Source organism: Anomaloglossus baeobatrachus, chromosome 11, assembly GCF_048569485.1.
Source record: "Anomaloglossus baeobatrachus isolate aAnoBae1 chromosome 11, aAnoBae1.hap1, whole genome shotgun sequence".
Classification (NCBI taxonomy): Eukaryota; Metazoa; Chordata; class Amphibia; order Anura; family Aromobatidae; genus Anomaloglossus; species Anomaloglossus baeobatrachus.
In genome coordinates this window covers 174,069,026-174,085,679 of record NC_134363.1, presented here as the reverse complement: position 1 = coordinate 174,085,679, position 16,654 = coordinate 174,069,026, and the positions used below count along the sequence as shown (strand labels likewise).

The 16,654-nt window shown below is 45.2% G+C and overlaps 1 protein-coding gene across 5 annotated transcripts in view; it reads right to left on the bottom strand.

Annotated features, from left to right (window-relative positions):
* CADM1 (cell adhesion molecule 1) overlaps positions 1 to 16,654 on the bottom strand; it is a 312,527-nt gene that overhangs the window by 150,595 nt on the left and 145,278 nt on the right. For 4 of the 5 annotated variants that reach the window (XM_075328726.1, XM_075328727.1, XM_075328729.1 and 1 more), the window contains exon 2: positions 12,968 to 13,045. The exons of the other annotated variant lie outside the window; for it this stretch is intronic. In XM_075328726.1, coding sequence (XP_075184841.1) covers positions 12,968 to 13,045 — 78 coding nt within the window. The remainder of the gene's footprint in view (positions 1 to 12,967; positions 13,046 to 16,654) is intronic. 5 annotated transcript variants of the gene reach the window in all.

Below are 16,654 nucleotides of genomic sequence, written 5' to 3'. Positions count from 1 at the left end.
TTAGCAGGGACCCACAGGTCCCGGTTTTCAGAGACTGTGGAACAAAAAGGTGCCTAGGGTCTTACCAGATAAAGAACAGAGGTAATAGAGTAATGTGCACTCACCTATAGGGGTTATCAGAAGATTGCAAGAACATATAACCGCATAATCATGGATGGAGACCGCTGCAGCCCCGAAGAACTAGGATGTAATTCTCAGAAGTAAAAACGGGTATCACCAATGCAAGCCAGGAATCAGTTAATCCAAGTCTTTATTGCATGTACTAATACAAGTCAACGCGTTTCAGGGGTCACAGTCCCCTTCCTCAGGACAATATAGCAGCCAAAATAGCATCATGTGCGAATACAAGTCAACATGTTTCAAGGGTCACATCCCCCTTCCTCAGGACAATAAGGCAAGGATAGTATGTGCGAATACAAGTCAACGTGTTTCAGGGGTCACAGCCCCCTTCATCAGGACAATATAGCAGAGAAGGATAGTGTCATGTGCTAATACAATTCAACGCGTTTCAGGGGTCACAGTCCAATTCACCAGGACAATATAGCAGAGAAGGATAGTATCATGTGCTAATACAATTCAACGCGTTTCAGGGGTCACAGTCCCCTTCCTCAGGACAATATAGCAGACAAGGATAGTATGTGCGAATACAAGTCAACACGTTTCAGGGGTCACAGTCCCCTTCCTCAGGACAATATAGCAGACAAGGATAGTATGTGCGAATACAAGTCAACGCGTTTCAAGGGTCACAGTCCCCTTCCTCAGGACAATATAGCAGACAAGGATAGTATGTGCGAATACAAGTCAACACGTTTCAGGGATCCCAGACCCCTTCCCTCAGGACCATATAGCAAGCAAGAATAGGATCTATCCGTGTCTGCTATATTGTATTGAGGAAGGGGGCTGTGACCCCTGAAATGCGTTGAATTGTATTAGTACATTTAATAAAGACTTGGATTAACTAATTCCTGGCTTGCATGGGTGATCAGTGCAGCGGTGATACCCGTTTTAACTTCTGAGAATTTGGTCCCGGTTTTCTAGGAGTCCGCTCATCTCTAGTCAAGATGTTCAAAAACGATCTCATTTTTTTAAACCTTTTGGCTCTCAGCGTTTACTCCATAAATCCTCATCCTTCTCGTCAATGTTCTAGGCTGAGATGCGGCATCCCTTTAGGTCAGACCACGACCTCCAAGCTTTTCCGTCATAAACATCAGAAAAATATATAAAAATGCCTTTTTCTTGTAGAATCATTCAACAAAAAAGTTTAACTTTTCATCAATCGAAGATTCTAAAGATCCGTTTTCTATGAAACCGCACAAAACGGCCATTTCCATTGAGCGCTAAAGCCACGGGATATTGAAGAGCAGTGTGGTCCGGGGAAGAGGTCAAGAGAAGAAGATCCTCGGAAAAATAACCGGTGGCCCACACTGCACCAAATCAAAGGACTTCAGAAGAGGCGAGACCGCGTCCTCCAGAAAAAGGAAAAATAAAGTCTCGGAATTTTTGACATTTGTTAGAGACGATTCTTTTTCAAAAGCTCCTTATTTGTTTCACTTTAAGTTGAAAGCGTCTTACAGATGTGCGGCTCCGGAGAACACAAGATGCCTCTTATTTCCCTCACAGTAAAAAATAAAAAACCCTTTGATGAACACAACCCTCAGCCTCAAAACCCATAATCCCGTCTTTAGCGTCTGACACCGCGTCTTCGCGAAGGCGTCGTGATGTTGGAGGTTTGATACTGCAACTTCTCAACAAATCAAACGCTTTCTTCTCGCTGATAGAGACTTTCTACCGATCCGTCATGTGCCTTAGATCCGGCATTAAATCTGCCAGATGCAACCCCCCGCGCCTAATGGGGGAGATCCGCTCAAAGCGATGAAGACGATGACGACGGTGGAAAGGTTATAGAAAAAATACATTTAAAAAATAATGCGGCGTTATATAGTAAAACGCTAAGAATAAACTAATGTTAAGTTTCTTTTTCATCGCACACAATTATGGTTAAATCAATGGGATTCCAATTAAAGGGAAAATAATACAGTAATATATTGTTTATTTTTTATAAATATATCAGTCTTTTAATATGGAGGGATTTCTACATTTCCCTCACTTTATGGTATTGTCAAAGGAATGTCATAAAATAAGTTGTTTATTTTATTAAAAAAATAAATTGAGATATAGAGATTATATATATATATATATATATATATATATATACATATACAATCAATTTATATATTTTTGTTAATAAAATGCAATATTTTCTGATAGATTCCCTTTAATGACAATCCCATAAAGTGAGAGAAATATAGAAATCTTTCAAATTTTAAAACATATCTATATCCATCTATAAATAAATATGTGTGTATGTATATATATATATATATATATATATATATATATATATATATATATTTTATATTATATATATACACACATTTTTATAGGTATAGATCTATAGCACTAGATCTAGATTTTATATATATATATATATATATATATATATATATATAAATAATATATTTTTATATATATATGTATCTCTATGTATATATATGTATGTATTTATCTATACCTATATATATCGTATATCTATAAATGATATATTTTTATATATATGTATCTCTATGTATATGTATATGTATATATATATATATATATATATATATATATATATATATATATATATATATATCTATCTCTATCTATCTATCTCTATCTATCTATCTCTATCTATCTATCTCTATCTATCTATCTATCTATCTCTATCTATCTATCTATCTCTATCTATCTATCTATCTATCTATATCTATCTATCTATCTATATCTATCTATCTATATCTATCTATCTATATCTATCTATCTATATCTATCTATCTATATCTCTATCTATATATCTATCTATATCTATATCTATATCTATATCTATATATATATATATATATATATATATTATATATCTTTTAATACGGCAAGACTTCTATATTTTTTCTCACTTTATCTGGACAGGTGCAAAACTAAACATGACATATACTAACACAAAAGATAGCTGCACTCTGAAATACTAATGCATGCAAACAATTAATGCAAAAATATAAATATACATTTCTGCTTAAGGAAATTAAGAAAAATGCATACAAAAATGGCCATTTCTATATCTGCCCAGTAGCCATGTCAAGGCATATCTCGTATACGGAGTACCTAATCTCTGGGATAAAAACCTCCTGTGTATGGGCAAGTAGGAACCTGCTACTAGAGAATAAAAATCACCTGTGGCTAATAAGGGAGGAGTGCACAGTCAGAGGACATGACTCCATAATCTAGTCAAAATGACTGACGGCACTCTCAGTTCAGTGTAGAGCTATGCCTTAAGGCCAGGGCCACACGGGGCACTACTACGATCCTCGCATGACTCTGCTCACACTGGCAGCACAGCGGGAGCAGAGTGTCATGAAAGTGTCACTGTCACTGAGGTCTGATCGGGAGATCGGACCACTGCTGCGGGGGGCGGGCCTCCTCTGAGGAGGGGTGTACCAGTGCAGAGCCGAGGGGCGGGCTGGCTCTGAGGAGGGGAGGGTCGGCACTGCGGACGGAGGGAGTGATTTATCATCCTCTCTCCTCTGTAGCCGGCTATTGCCATTCTCGCCCTGCACTCACGGTACACCGGTGTACTGCGAGTGCAGTGCGATTTTTCTCTCGCCCCACAGACTTGAATGTGTGCTAGAGAATCTAAAATCGCATTACACTAGCAGCATGCTGCGATTGTTTTCTCGGTCCGATTAGGGCTGAGAATCGCTCATGGGTGCTGACACACAGGCTAATATTGGTCTGAGTGGAATGTGATGTTTTATCGCATTCCATTCGCTTTGATTTTCATGCCGTGTGTCTTAGGCCTAACATGGCTACTGGGCAGATATAGAAATGGCCATTTTTGTATACTAAATATCTCAATTTTTCCTAGATTTCTTTACGCAGTAATGCAGATCTATATTCTCACATTCATTGTTTTCATGATTTAGCATTTCAGTGTGCAACTGTCTTTTTGTTACAATGGACTGATTGACAACAGTAAAGGGGGGGTGGGACACATCCGGTAACTTCTACAGAGATTCGGGAGACAAATAAGCAGTTGTCTTATGGAGCTCATGAGCGGCCACCATAAATTCCCGACAGTTGTGGGTCCTACTGCTAGGCGAGCATGCTCAAAGTCTTGGAGCTCCCACAGAATCCATTCCTGGTAATGCTTGTTGGGGTCCCATTCTCCTAACATCTATTGGACATTTATGATGTATCCTCTTGACATCCTACGAATGTCCATGATGAAGGCTTCGTTCTTCCAAGAAAAGTCCCCAAAAAGTGGAGGAACCGGTTCTGGTAAAGTTATTGTGTTGGGTTGTCCAATCGATGATGGAGAAGTTTTCAAGCCAACGGTAGAGTAATCTACACATTTTAAGCCTGGACAATGACATTTTTCATTAGGTGGGGTAATGGCCCCTGTCTCCATTTCAGTCGTACAGGACAACCTCCACCCAAAATAAAATTTAATTTGAAAATGTGTAAAATGCCTCCAGATTTCATGGACTGATGAAATCCACGCGAGTCTATGGTAGGACGTGTGCACCAGGGTTGACGTGTGCACCAGGGTTGACGTGTGCACCAGGGTTGACGTGTGCACCAGGGTTGACGTGTGCACCAGGGTTGACGTGTGCACCAGGGTTGACACACCGGCCTTCCTTTCCTACGTTGTTGTTTTTCTCAAACCTACTCAGAAAATTCAAAAGAGGATAAAACCGTGAGAACCTCTAGTGGAGACAGATGTTCCAGCCCTGGCAATGGTGGACGTTATTTCTTCTCAAATTCCCAGGCTATGACACAATTGTTGCAGGACTCAGATACCAAAGCCGCCCGCAGCAACTCTACTTTATGTTTTTAATAAACTGTAAAAATTAATGAAGTGAGCTTGTTAGAGCCAGCATCTCGTTAGGAGAGAATTTACTCCGAACATCAGGAGAATGCTGAGTAGGCCATTGTGCCGTAAACAGGAATGAGAATCTACCGACCCTCCCCACAAAGTCCTCAAGTGAACTAATGACTGGAGCCCGCCGATAGGCAAATACTCCAGAGGTCCCACAACCACGGCATCTCCGGATCTGCTCTACTTAACCCTCTCGTAGATGACCTCAGATATCAACTTAAGACCTCTATATATATTACAACAAATCCAGATGGACCCACCGATACCGGAAGAATTGGTCAACAGACGAATATACTCAGGGAAAAGAATAAGGGATGACTGATGGTTCTCCACCGGCCAAACGCCCAGCATCAGCTTTCACTGTCCTCAGCATTGAAAACACATGGATCATAATGTTCAGGTCCATGGGGGAGAATCGAGGATAGCCAAACGCTGAAACTGTGCAACAAACCGCTCTCATGTAGTGATGAGCGGGCACTACCATGCTCTAGATACGAGTACCGAGCCCCCATGCATGGTAGTGCCCGCTCATCACTAGTGACTTGTACCGAGCACCCGAGCATGGTAGTGCCCGCTCATCACTAGTGACTAGCACCGAGCACCCGAGCATGGTAGTGCCCGCTCATCACTAGTTACCAGTACTGAGCACCCGAGCATGGTAGTGCCCGCTCATCACTAGTTACCAGTACTGAGCACCCGAGCATGGTACTGCCCGCTCATCACTAGTGACTAGCAGTAAGCAACTGAGCATGGTAGTGCTCACTCATCACTAGTTACCAGTACTGAGCACCCGAGCATCGTAATGCTCACTGATCACTAGTTACGAATACTGAGCACCCGAGCATGCTAGTGCCCGCTCATCACTAGTTACCAGTACTGAGCACCCGAGCATGGTAGTGCCCGCTCATCACTAGTTACCAGTACTGAGCACCTGAGCATGGTAGTGCCCACTAATCACTAGTTACCAGTACTGAGCACCCGAGCATGGTAGTGCCCGCTCATCACTAGTTACCAGTACAGAGCACCCGAGCATGGTAGTGCCCGCTCATCACTAGTTACCAGTACTGAGCACCCGAGCATGGTAGTGCCCGCTCATCACTAGTTACGAGTACTGAGTACCTGAGCATGGTAGTGCCCACTCATCACTAGTTACCAGTACTGAGCACCCGAGCATGGTAGTGCCCACTCATCACTAGTTACCAGTACTGAGCACCTGAGCATGGTAGTGCCCACTCATCACTAGTTACCAGTACTGAGCACCTGAGCATGGTAGTGCCCGCTCATCACTAGTTACCAGTACTGAGTACCTGAGCATGGTAGTGCCCGCTCATCACTAGTTACCAGTACTGAGCACCTGAGCATGGTAGTGCCCGCTCATCACTAGTTACGAGTACTGAGCACCTGAGCATGGTAGTGCCCGCTCATCACTAGTTACCAGTACTGAGCACCCGAGCATGGTAGTGCCCGCTCATCACTACTTTTATGTCTATGGCCAACTTTATTATAGGTCAGCTATAATGTTTTGTTTTGTTTTTTAAAGACGGGTAGTCTTCACCCAAAACACAAGATAAGGGCAAAGTGCAATGGTGTGACTGATGTGTCTGGCACAAACCATGCTGACAGGTGGAGGCAAATCAGCGCACGAGTGCAGGCAACAACCCGCAAACTGGTGCCCTCATTCCCCCTCACCGCTGGACATGGCTTCTGGATGTCATCCTGCTGTAATCTTTAATATCCATTCTATTCATTTTAATCCTAAGCTTTTACTCTTAACCCCTTCTTATAGGATTTTTTTTGTGGCATTGCAGCAACGAAAAAACGGTCTTGATTTTTTTGTATTTTCAGAGTTTACCGATCGTGTTAAGTATTTTAATATTTATTAGATCAGACTTTTCTGAATGTGGTGAAGCAACGGGTAAATCTTTATTTTTAATGTGGCAAATGTGGTTACTTTTCACTGATTTTAATAGGGGATTATACCTGTGGTTATATAATCGCTTGTGATACTGTATATACAGCCACAGTATTGCTGCATATAGTGAAAATCACAGTCTCCTTTGACCCCGGCCATAGGCAGGTTTCGAAGGAGAGCTGTAATGACAAAGGAGAGGGGTCTTCAGTAGCCCCCCCTTGCTGTCGTAGCACCACAATCACGTCACAGGTGCGCCAATGGGTGCTTAAAATCGTGCACCCTAGAGTATGACGGCGTCTACCTTCATCCTTTAAAACTATGAAAGTATTGAAACTTCTTAAATGGGTAAAATTGTAAAACAAGCAAGTCTGCAATTTACCTCTTGCTTAAAAATTTCAAGAACTTAGAGGATTTTTAATAATTTTACAATTCTCAACTCGTTGTCTTGTTTGCCTTGTTTAGGTGTTCTAGACGAGGAGCATGCAATTCAGCCCCATCTGCTATAGTGGATCCGGACAGTTGCTGTACCATTATGCTTCTCCGATGCTGTAGAGCAGGGGTGGGGAACCTTTTTTCTGCCAGGAGCCATTTGGAAATATCTACCAACCTTCGGGGGCCGCAAAAAATGATCAGCTTCAAAATTACCCTAATATATTTGGTCAAACAATTAACCCACCCCTATACCCCTAATGTGGCAGCCGGAGCTGCTTTCTTTGGTGCAGCTGTGATGTTCGGTGATATTGATCATGTGGCTTTTCACAGGAGGGGCTGGGAGCATTGGTACATCACAGGAGGGGCTGGGGGCATATATAAATCACAGGAGGAGCTGGGGGCAGTGATACATCACAGGAGGGGCTGGGGGCATATATAAATCACAGGAGGGGCTGGGGGCATATATAAAGCACAGGAGGGGCTGGGGGGCATATATACATCACAGGAGGGGCATATATATATATATATATATATATATATATATATATATATATATATATATATATATCACTGGAGATGCTGAGATATAGACACCACAGGAGATGCTGGGGCATACACATCACAGGAGACGCTGTGGTGCATAAATTACAAGAGATGTCGAGGGCATATACATCACAGGAGGGACTGGTTTCATATATACAGTACATCACAGGAGGAGCTGGGGCACATAAATTATAGGAGACTCTGGGTGCATATATATATTACAGGAGGGGCTGGGGCTCAAGCTTCACTCGGGGGCGGGGGGGGCACAGACAGTATTGCTGGGCACTGGCAGCGGTACGGACAGCACTGGGTGGCAAGGACAGCACTAGAGAGGTATGGACAGGACTGGTGGAGCACAGCCATCACAAAGGAGGTACGGACAACACGGGGGGGATGGCACACAGCACTGGAGGGAGGATGGCACACAGCACTGGGGGGAGGATGGCACACAGCACTGGGAAGAGGATGGCACACAGCACTGGGAAGAGGATGGCACACAGCACTGGGAAGAGGATGGCACACAGCACTGGGAAGAGGATGGCACACAGCACTGGGAAGAGGATGGCACACAGCACTGGGAAGAGGATGGCACACAGCACTGGGAAGAGGATGGCACACAGCACTGGGAAGAGGATGGCACACAGCACTGGGAAGAGGATGGCACACAGCACTGGGAAGAGGATGGCACACAGCACTGGGAAGAGGATGGCACACAGCACTGGGAAGAGGATGGCACACAGCACTGGGAAGAGGATGGCACACAGCACTGGGAAGAGGATGGCACACAGCACTGGGAAGAGGATGGCACACAGCACTGGGAAGAGGATGGCACACAGCACTGGGAAGAGGATGGCACACAGCACTGGGAAGAGGATGGCACACAGCACTGGGAAGAGGATGGCACACAGCACTGGGAAGAGGATGGCACACAGCACTGGGAAGAGGATGGCACTGGGGGGAGGATGGCACACAGCACTGGGGGGGGGAGGAGGATGGCACACAGCACTGGGGGGGGGAGGATGGCACACAGCACTGGGGGGGGGAGGATGACACACAGCACTGGGGGGAGGATGGCACACAGCACTGGGGGAGGATCGCACACAGCACTGGGGGGAGGATCGCACACAGCACTCGGGGGAGGATCGCACACAGCACTCGGGGGAGGATCGCACACAGCACTGGGGGGTTGGAGAGTACAGCACTTGGGAGCGTACATTGGGTGGAGAGCTCAGAGAACTGGGGAGGGAGGAGTCACAGAGCACTAGGAGCCATGTTTAGCAGGGAGGCTGGTAAACCTCCTGCTCCTCTTCTTCTGTGGGACGGGAGCGCATCTCGTGCTTACCCCGCCCACAATGTACAGCCTCAGCACGTTTGCACAGGCCAGCGTGCTGAGGACCTAATGGTAAGCACACTCTGCGTGCACATCATCGTATTACACATTGTGCTTTAAATGGCTGGAAGCCGACAAGACCGCAACTGCTGCCCGAGCACTGCGGTCCCTGGGAATGTGCCCAGGGGCTGCATATGTACTCATCGCGAGCTGCAAACGGCCCATGGGCCAGAGCTTCCCCACCCCTGCTGTAGAGGAAAAGCAATGGGGGTTGTGCGGTTGCTGCCGGCAGCCTGGCTGTGTCCCTGCTCCAATCAGTCCATAATCAGGAGCGCACTGTCCCCCCTCCTGGAGGCAGAGGAGCGGTGCGCTCCGGAGGAGAGACGCTTAGCCTGTGATATTATATAGGAATCGCCATGTTTTTTTCTAGCAGGATGGAATATACCAGGAGCTCCCGGCAAAGTTCACTCTCCCGGTAGTTATGAACCAGGATAGTTAATTATTGAAGGACTGCAGCGTTACAGCCGGAGTGTCAGAAATCCACGTGCAATCGCCGGCGCTCTCCGTGGTATCGCACTTTTAGCATCTTCTAAAAGGAATAAAATATATCATTTTCTACAAATGCTCAAACTAAATAATAAAAAAAAAAAAAGATGACCCAATATATGATAGTGTAAAGTGTCAGCCGCCCGCAGTTCACCACATTAATGGACGCGGCGATGTTCAAAGTCAGCGGTTTTCTGAGTAACTGCTCCGGCATTCGTGTTAGAAAACATTACAGGGATAATGGGAAAAAATACCCACTTCATTACATCTGTCCGGGCTGGTTTACTATGCAGATGACTGAGTTATGTGCAAATGGTTAAACCCATTTACCTTCACCGCGGAGCAGAAAAACGTGAAATCCGGGGAAAGAGAGCGACAAATAGTAACTGAAATCCAAGATGAGATCAAATAAAACTACCCTTAAAGGGCCAGTCGCACCGTTCTCCTGTCTTCCTGCCGGAGGCGGGGTCTTCCGGATGATTGACAGTTTGGAGCAAGATGCACGTTCACCGATACTGCAAACAGAGTTGGCTTTACCTCTGCAGCAGAGGAGAGCAGGAGCCGGCCAGATCCAGACAGCTTAACAGCTGCGCTTACAAGCTCTGCTGGGTGGAGCTTGTAAGCACTGCGCATACATGTTTGGCTACCACTGATATGGAGCAGTAGCTGCTAACTTGGACAAGGGGAAGAAAAAAATAAAAATCTCTGTTCTTTATGAACAATGTGCAAGATTTCATGTTTTTACCCACTACTGAAAATGAGAATAAGGGGTACTCACATGGTATCATCAAATTTAAAAAAATGTTGCCAAAAAATTGCATGCGTATAGATCCTCACTGCATTCACAGCTCACAGGTACCCAAAATCTGACGCTATGACTAAAAGGGAGTTGGTCAGTCGAAGCATGCGGCCCAAACCAAGGGCGGCATGAATCGGATCCTGGCCGCACAATTGCAGCCACGTATGCTTTTCTCTGGCCGGCTTCTCCTTGCACTGCTCAAGGTGGTTGACAGGTCAATGTGCAGACATGGGAGAGAACTGTCAATCAACTAGAGAGATGTGGGGGAGAAGGTGACCAGGGGAGGCACCAGACTAGTTTAGCCTCTCTCTATGGTGTCCAGCCCTGCCCAAACCAAGGGCGGCATGAATCAGATCCTGGCAGCACAATAGTAGCCAGGCGTGCTCTTCTCTGTCCGGCTGCTTCATGCACCGCTCCAGGTGATTGAAGGGTCAATGTGCAGACATGGGAGAGACTTGTCAATCAACTAGAGAGGTGGGTGGGGGAGAAGGTGGCCAAGGGCGGCACCAGACTAGTCTAGTCTCAATGTATATTGTCCGGCTGGATATTTACGGTATACTATGAGCCTCCCTGCACTGTTCCAGTTGTTCGACAAGTCTCTCCCATGTGTGTGCATGGACAGATACCGGTCGGTCACCGAGAAGAAGCCAAACAAGTCTGGCTGCCATGGAGTATCCAGGATCTGACGTATGCTGCCCGCGGTGTGGACGGCATGAATCAGGTGTCCAGTTTCCTTTGAAGACTACTTCCATTCTGGAGACTTCCACTGATCCCAAGATTGAAGCTCAAGAGTAGTCTTGGCTTTCCCCAAAACAATGACTGCAGAGCCCATTACTCCATTCAGAAGGACCACTAAAAAGAAGTTCAAGTCTTGGAAGTAATGGGGATACAAGCGATGGGACCATCACAATCCGCAAGATTCTACATGTAGACAAACACTCAACCTCAAATAATTACCCCTATTGTGGACCTCAGCGTAGATCCTATAGAAGTATACTAAGCATTTATTAGGGATCATGAAGAAACCATGGCCAGAGCAGGTCTAATTAGGGATTGTTTGAGTTCTTGATCTGTTACCTTCAAATGGTTTGTGCTCGGGGTTACAATATGGGTTCCACAATGTAGCCATCGATGAGTTATCTCCATGAAACTTTTATTTTCAGAAAAAAATATAGAATGGACATTATGACTTCAACACAAGTATCAAGGTCCATCCAGCGCAAGAACATTCCAGAACAAGCCCATGAAAAATGTGTCCTTAATAAAAGTAAAAAAAAGGCGCTTTTGTATCCGAAACATTCTTCACTTTCGAAAAATCATCACTTTACATCAATAGACAACGATTAGAGTTTGTCCTCCAGGTAACGTTCAACTCTGGACCTTCTCAACTGCTTGCAAAGGTCTACAATCAGACAATGGGGTTAAAGGATACAATGTTCGTAGAGGCAAGGTCGTCCGTGGTATGATTTTTGTAGCATTTTCGAATATTTCACTTTGTCAGGGTCAATCACGTGATACAGTTTTGGATACAATATAATTTAGAACTTCCAAGATCTTGGATCTGGAAGATCAACGTTTGCAACAAAATCACCATTTGACCTTCTCTTCTAGGTCAGATATGCAAGAAGCCACCATCACACTCCTCTAAAACAATTCACAACACGTCACATCAAAGTAACAAGGACTGGAAGCCGACACTTGATGGGGTCAAATAAGGACACTGACATGTAAAGAGCATTTCCCACCTAAATCCAAAAATTACCAATAAATAGTTAGTTACTGAGAAGTCTTTGGTCTGTCGAGTTGTCTAAAATTCTTTTCTGTCGTTAGAAGAGAGTTGAGCATAAAGATTTGCCGGGTCCAGGACCCTTGCCATCAGTGAATCAGGACCCTGACATTTTTCTACCATCCGCCTTCATACCTGGGTGTCCTTCTGAATAGTAGGTCAGGCTTGACGTCATGCAGAGGACTATTCAGAGGAGGAGCCGGAGATGCCGGCATGTAGAAAGACGTCTGGTCGGCCAGCTATGGACTACAGAAGTCGCTGAGGGATTAGGGTCCTGTAAATAGTTTTGCTCAACTCTAGCCGATAGACCATAAAAATAAGAAAGGCGTTAATCAATTTAGCCGCCGTTACAGCTTGGGCAATGGGTGGTCGTTCAAAGATCCAAATTCTAATCTATGTAGATGTTGTAGCGTTTTTTCCAACTCGACAGTAGAAGATAATTTTTGGGATTTGAAGGAAATAATGCTCTGAAGGACGGGCGAAGGAAAATACAAATTGGTTTGATGAAAATGTCAAGGTTAATGAAAGAAAAATGAGGGTCACCTTCACTGGCGAGCTAATGGATTCCAATACACTGATGCTAATGCAAGGACATCTACGCCTGGCGACACAGACACAATACAACGGGTATACACAGGGTCACATACCAGAGCTTGGTAGTTGCTCATAGAAGGAATCTGCTATGGCAAAATTTTCTGAGGAGCCATGGAGACTGGAACTTCGCCCTGACAGAGACAAGATACACGGTGAACGTCGGCAGATGTGCACGAAGCAAACCTTCTGGTCCCATCCTCGCACCAGGACACACACGGCGTCTGCTCACATAGTCATCGTGACATCAACCTGTTATGTTTGGGAGGTAAGCGGCTCCTCGAGCCAGTAATCAGACACAATTACCTACCCCTCACTGTGCCGTATTGCCCTAACATTTCTCATTTTACCTTCCAACTCGGAGATTTTCCAGCAGAATCAGTTAATAAAACCGGCATACAGCGCAAACCAGAAGCTTCACGGTGGGAGAAGTGCAGAGGGTTGATCTTCATGAATCGTCCCGTGACCCAACGACACTCGCTTAGCTCCTATGGTTTTAATCAACTTGTATGGTAGCCCTCCATGTATCTCCATGTTTCTCCGAATTCCCCTTTACTTCTAATTTCTGCCAAAACGCTCTACTGCCTTTATAAGCCTCCCCCATCCATAACACCACGTTCTGATGTCCTACTTCACGTACGTGTCCTCCCAGATGGACATGAATCCATTAAAGTCTATGATGCTGTTCCCATTATATCTGTTTCCAGCCAAGTGCAAACCCCCCCACCCTAAAACTGAGATTAGTCTGCTTTTTGATTCGAGTCACACTCGCCAATGCCTCCTCTTCTACGCACCTCCCCATCTCTGTGTCCTTGTCTTCCCTCCAGCTTTTCGGTTTCTCTTCTTATACGGTATGTACCCTCTACCAATCTCTGTCAAAGTCCTCCCTTCAGGATTTCCGTTTTTCCTCTTCTACGCACCCCCCCCCAAACAATCTGAGTCCTAGTCCTCCCTCCAGGTTTTCTGTTTCTCTTGATCTACACAACCCCTCCCACCCCCACCAATCTCCGAGTCCTCATCCTCCCTCCAGGCTTTCCGTGTCACTTTTTCTACGCACTCCCCTGCCAATCTCTGTCCTTGACCTCCCTCCAGGTTTTCAGTTTCTCTTCTTCTATGCACCCCCTCCCCTCTCTGTGTCCTCATCTTCCCTCCAGGCTTTCAGTTTCTCTTTATCTACGCACTCCGCACCCCCTCACCAATCTTTTTGTCCTCATCCTCCCTCCAAGTTTTCCGTTTCTCTTCTTCTACGCACCCCCAGCCAGTCTGTGTCCTCATCCTCTCTCCAGGTTTCCCCTTTTCTCTTCTTCTATGTGTCCCCCCACCAATCTCCGAGTCCTCCCTCCAGGGTTTCTGTTTTTCTTCTTCTATGCACCCCGTTGCCAATCTGTGTCCTCGTCCTCCCACTAGGTTTCCCCTTTTCTCTTCTTCTATGCCGCCCCCTTGCCAATCTCGGTGTCCTCGTCCTCCCACCAGGTTTTCCGTTTCTCCTCTTCTATGCCCCCTTGCCAATCTGTGTCCTCATGCTCCCTCTAGGTTTTCCGTTTCTCTTCTTCTACGCACCCCCACCAATGTCCAAATCCTCATCCTCTTTCCAGGTTTTCCATCTCCCATCATCTTCCCCTTTCACGAGGTTTGCTCGGAATAATAGAGAGCTCGGTGAGTCGGTAATGGCACCGTGGTGCAATGTTGCTCTTCCATATTACACATAGTATTTGCTTTGCTAATAACTCCAGTTACTGCTGGAATTGTCCTAATTAGTAAAGTAAACTGGCTGCCCGGCCTGGATATCGGAACGCTCGTGTACGGAGATTCTTCTGAGAACGTACAGCCCACATATCCCCAGCCAGGAGATTAAGCGGCATGCATGCTGACCTGCCAAACAAGGAGCTGGCACAGGGGCCCAGGCCATTGGCAGCAGCCATCTGGGTAGTAATGTGTAGGTATGCGGGGCAGGTGTGATATTACATTAACTCCGATACAGCAAACAAAGGGCAGGAGGAAGCACGGATCAGCAGAAAATGGCAATGTTATACATACAGAGCACGGGACACAGAGGCGGCAATAGTCCAGATTGACCGCACTTTGTTGACGCATTCTTCTACCACGTAGCCGAGTCCGCACAGCTTGGAAAGCCTACGTGGCGGCCAATATTTTCATTCCCAGTTCACCAGACTCCGGTGAACGGAGACCTCCGCGTTACAATCTGTACAGTAACCCGCATTCTGTGCCAACAGTTTACTGCATTTTTTCAACAACGTCTCGTAAAAAATCGAGTGGAAAACACAAATACAAATGTTAAAATGCAAAACGCTAGAACGAGACATTGAGAGGGCGGTGAAGGACGTTCCTCAAGCATCTGATGAAAATTCACAGTAATTATGTAAGAAGAACTTCTGCCGTTTCAGGCTCAGGGTTACATCCCTTGAAGCATAAGAAAAAAATAAAAAATCTCAGATGTTATTAAAAGTGATACTGCCCTGGAATGTATTTCCATACATTGGATATTATTCAGAGGTGAAAAGTCTTCAGAGATAAAGGTCATTCTTCCACAGTTAAATAATGTGGTCGTAGAGGTAGCGTCAAGATAGAGAGGACAATGGTGCGTTGAAGCCGAGAAACGATCGTATGCGCCTTAAAATGTCACATATCAAGGTCAACGGCCACCTTTGATACATGGACAAGTCAAAAGTCAGTTGAAGGCACCCTTAATTTTTTAGGTGCTTCTACTACAGAGATTGGGACACTCAGCTGGTCCCATAGAGTCTCCGAGGGCTTCCATGGAGCATTGGAGGCAAGACTCCATACTCAAACCAATATTACCCCAATTTGGCTCAAGCACTCTGCTAAGGGACAAACCCCAAAAAAACAGCTGTATGTAGGGGAGTTTCTGGCTTGGCATGTATCCCTGGTCATGTCGCCAGGCTCGATAAATGGTTGGACATTGACTTGTAGGGTAGCTACTTCTACTAGGTGGAACTCGGTGGAAAATATTTGGTTGCCCAGTTTGAATATCCGAACAGTTGTGTGATTCTTCTGAGAACATATAGCCCAGATCCACCGAATCCGGAAACTGACTGGCATGTAAACTAAACTTTTTAACAGAGAAGTTGTAAAGCTTGGAATTTTTTTGTTATAGCAGGCTACCTCTTCTCGGTGGTACTTGAAAGAAAGTTTCTTTCAATGCAAAAGGATAAAACTGTAGGAGACAATCAATTTTATTCCCAAAAAAAAGTCTGTTCTTCACGGATGGAGTTTTGAAAACCTTACCCAGTTTTAAAGGTAGATCGTTCCAAAATCCATAGTAAGTCTGCCATGTCTCTGAAAAGCCCAACAGAGACCATCACAAAAAGATCAAGATCTTTTTCGTTTTCGAAAGGGAATCATCAGCTAGTTCTAAAAAATAAGAAGTGTTCTACCCTACTATTTGACCATAACAAATCAGTTTTGGGTTTACTGGTCATCACTGTTGCTTTGGGTTCAAATCCCACCGAGGACAACACCTACAAGAGTTGGGTTCCTCCGGGTTCTCGAATTTGACCCCACACTTCAAAGACCTACTGATAGAGAATTTAGATTGTGAGCCTCAATGATGTCAGTAAAGTCACGAGGAATATGATGGCATTACGTAAGGAAACATAAATTACTGGTTGCGATGAGACATTAAAAGCTGTGGAATGATTACTCTAGGTCTAAGCCTTTATTGACGACCATGCTGAACTCATTGTATCTGCCCTCCTCAGATT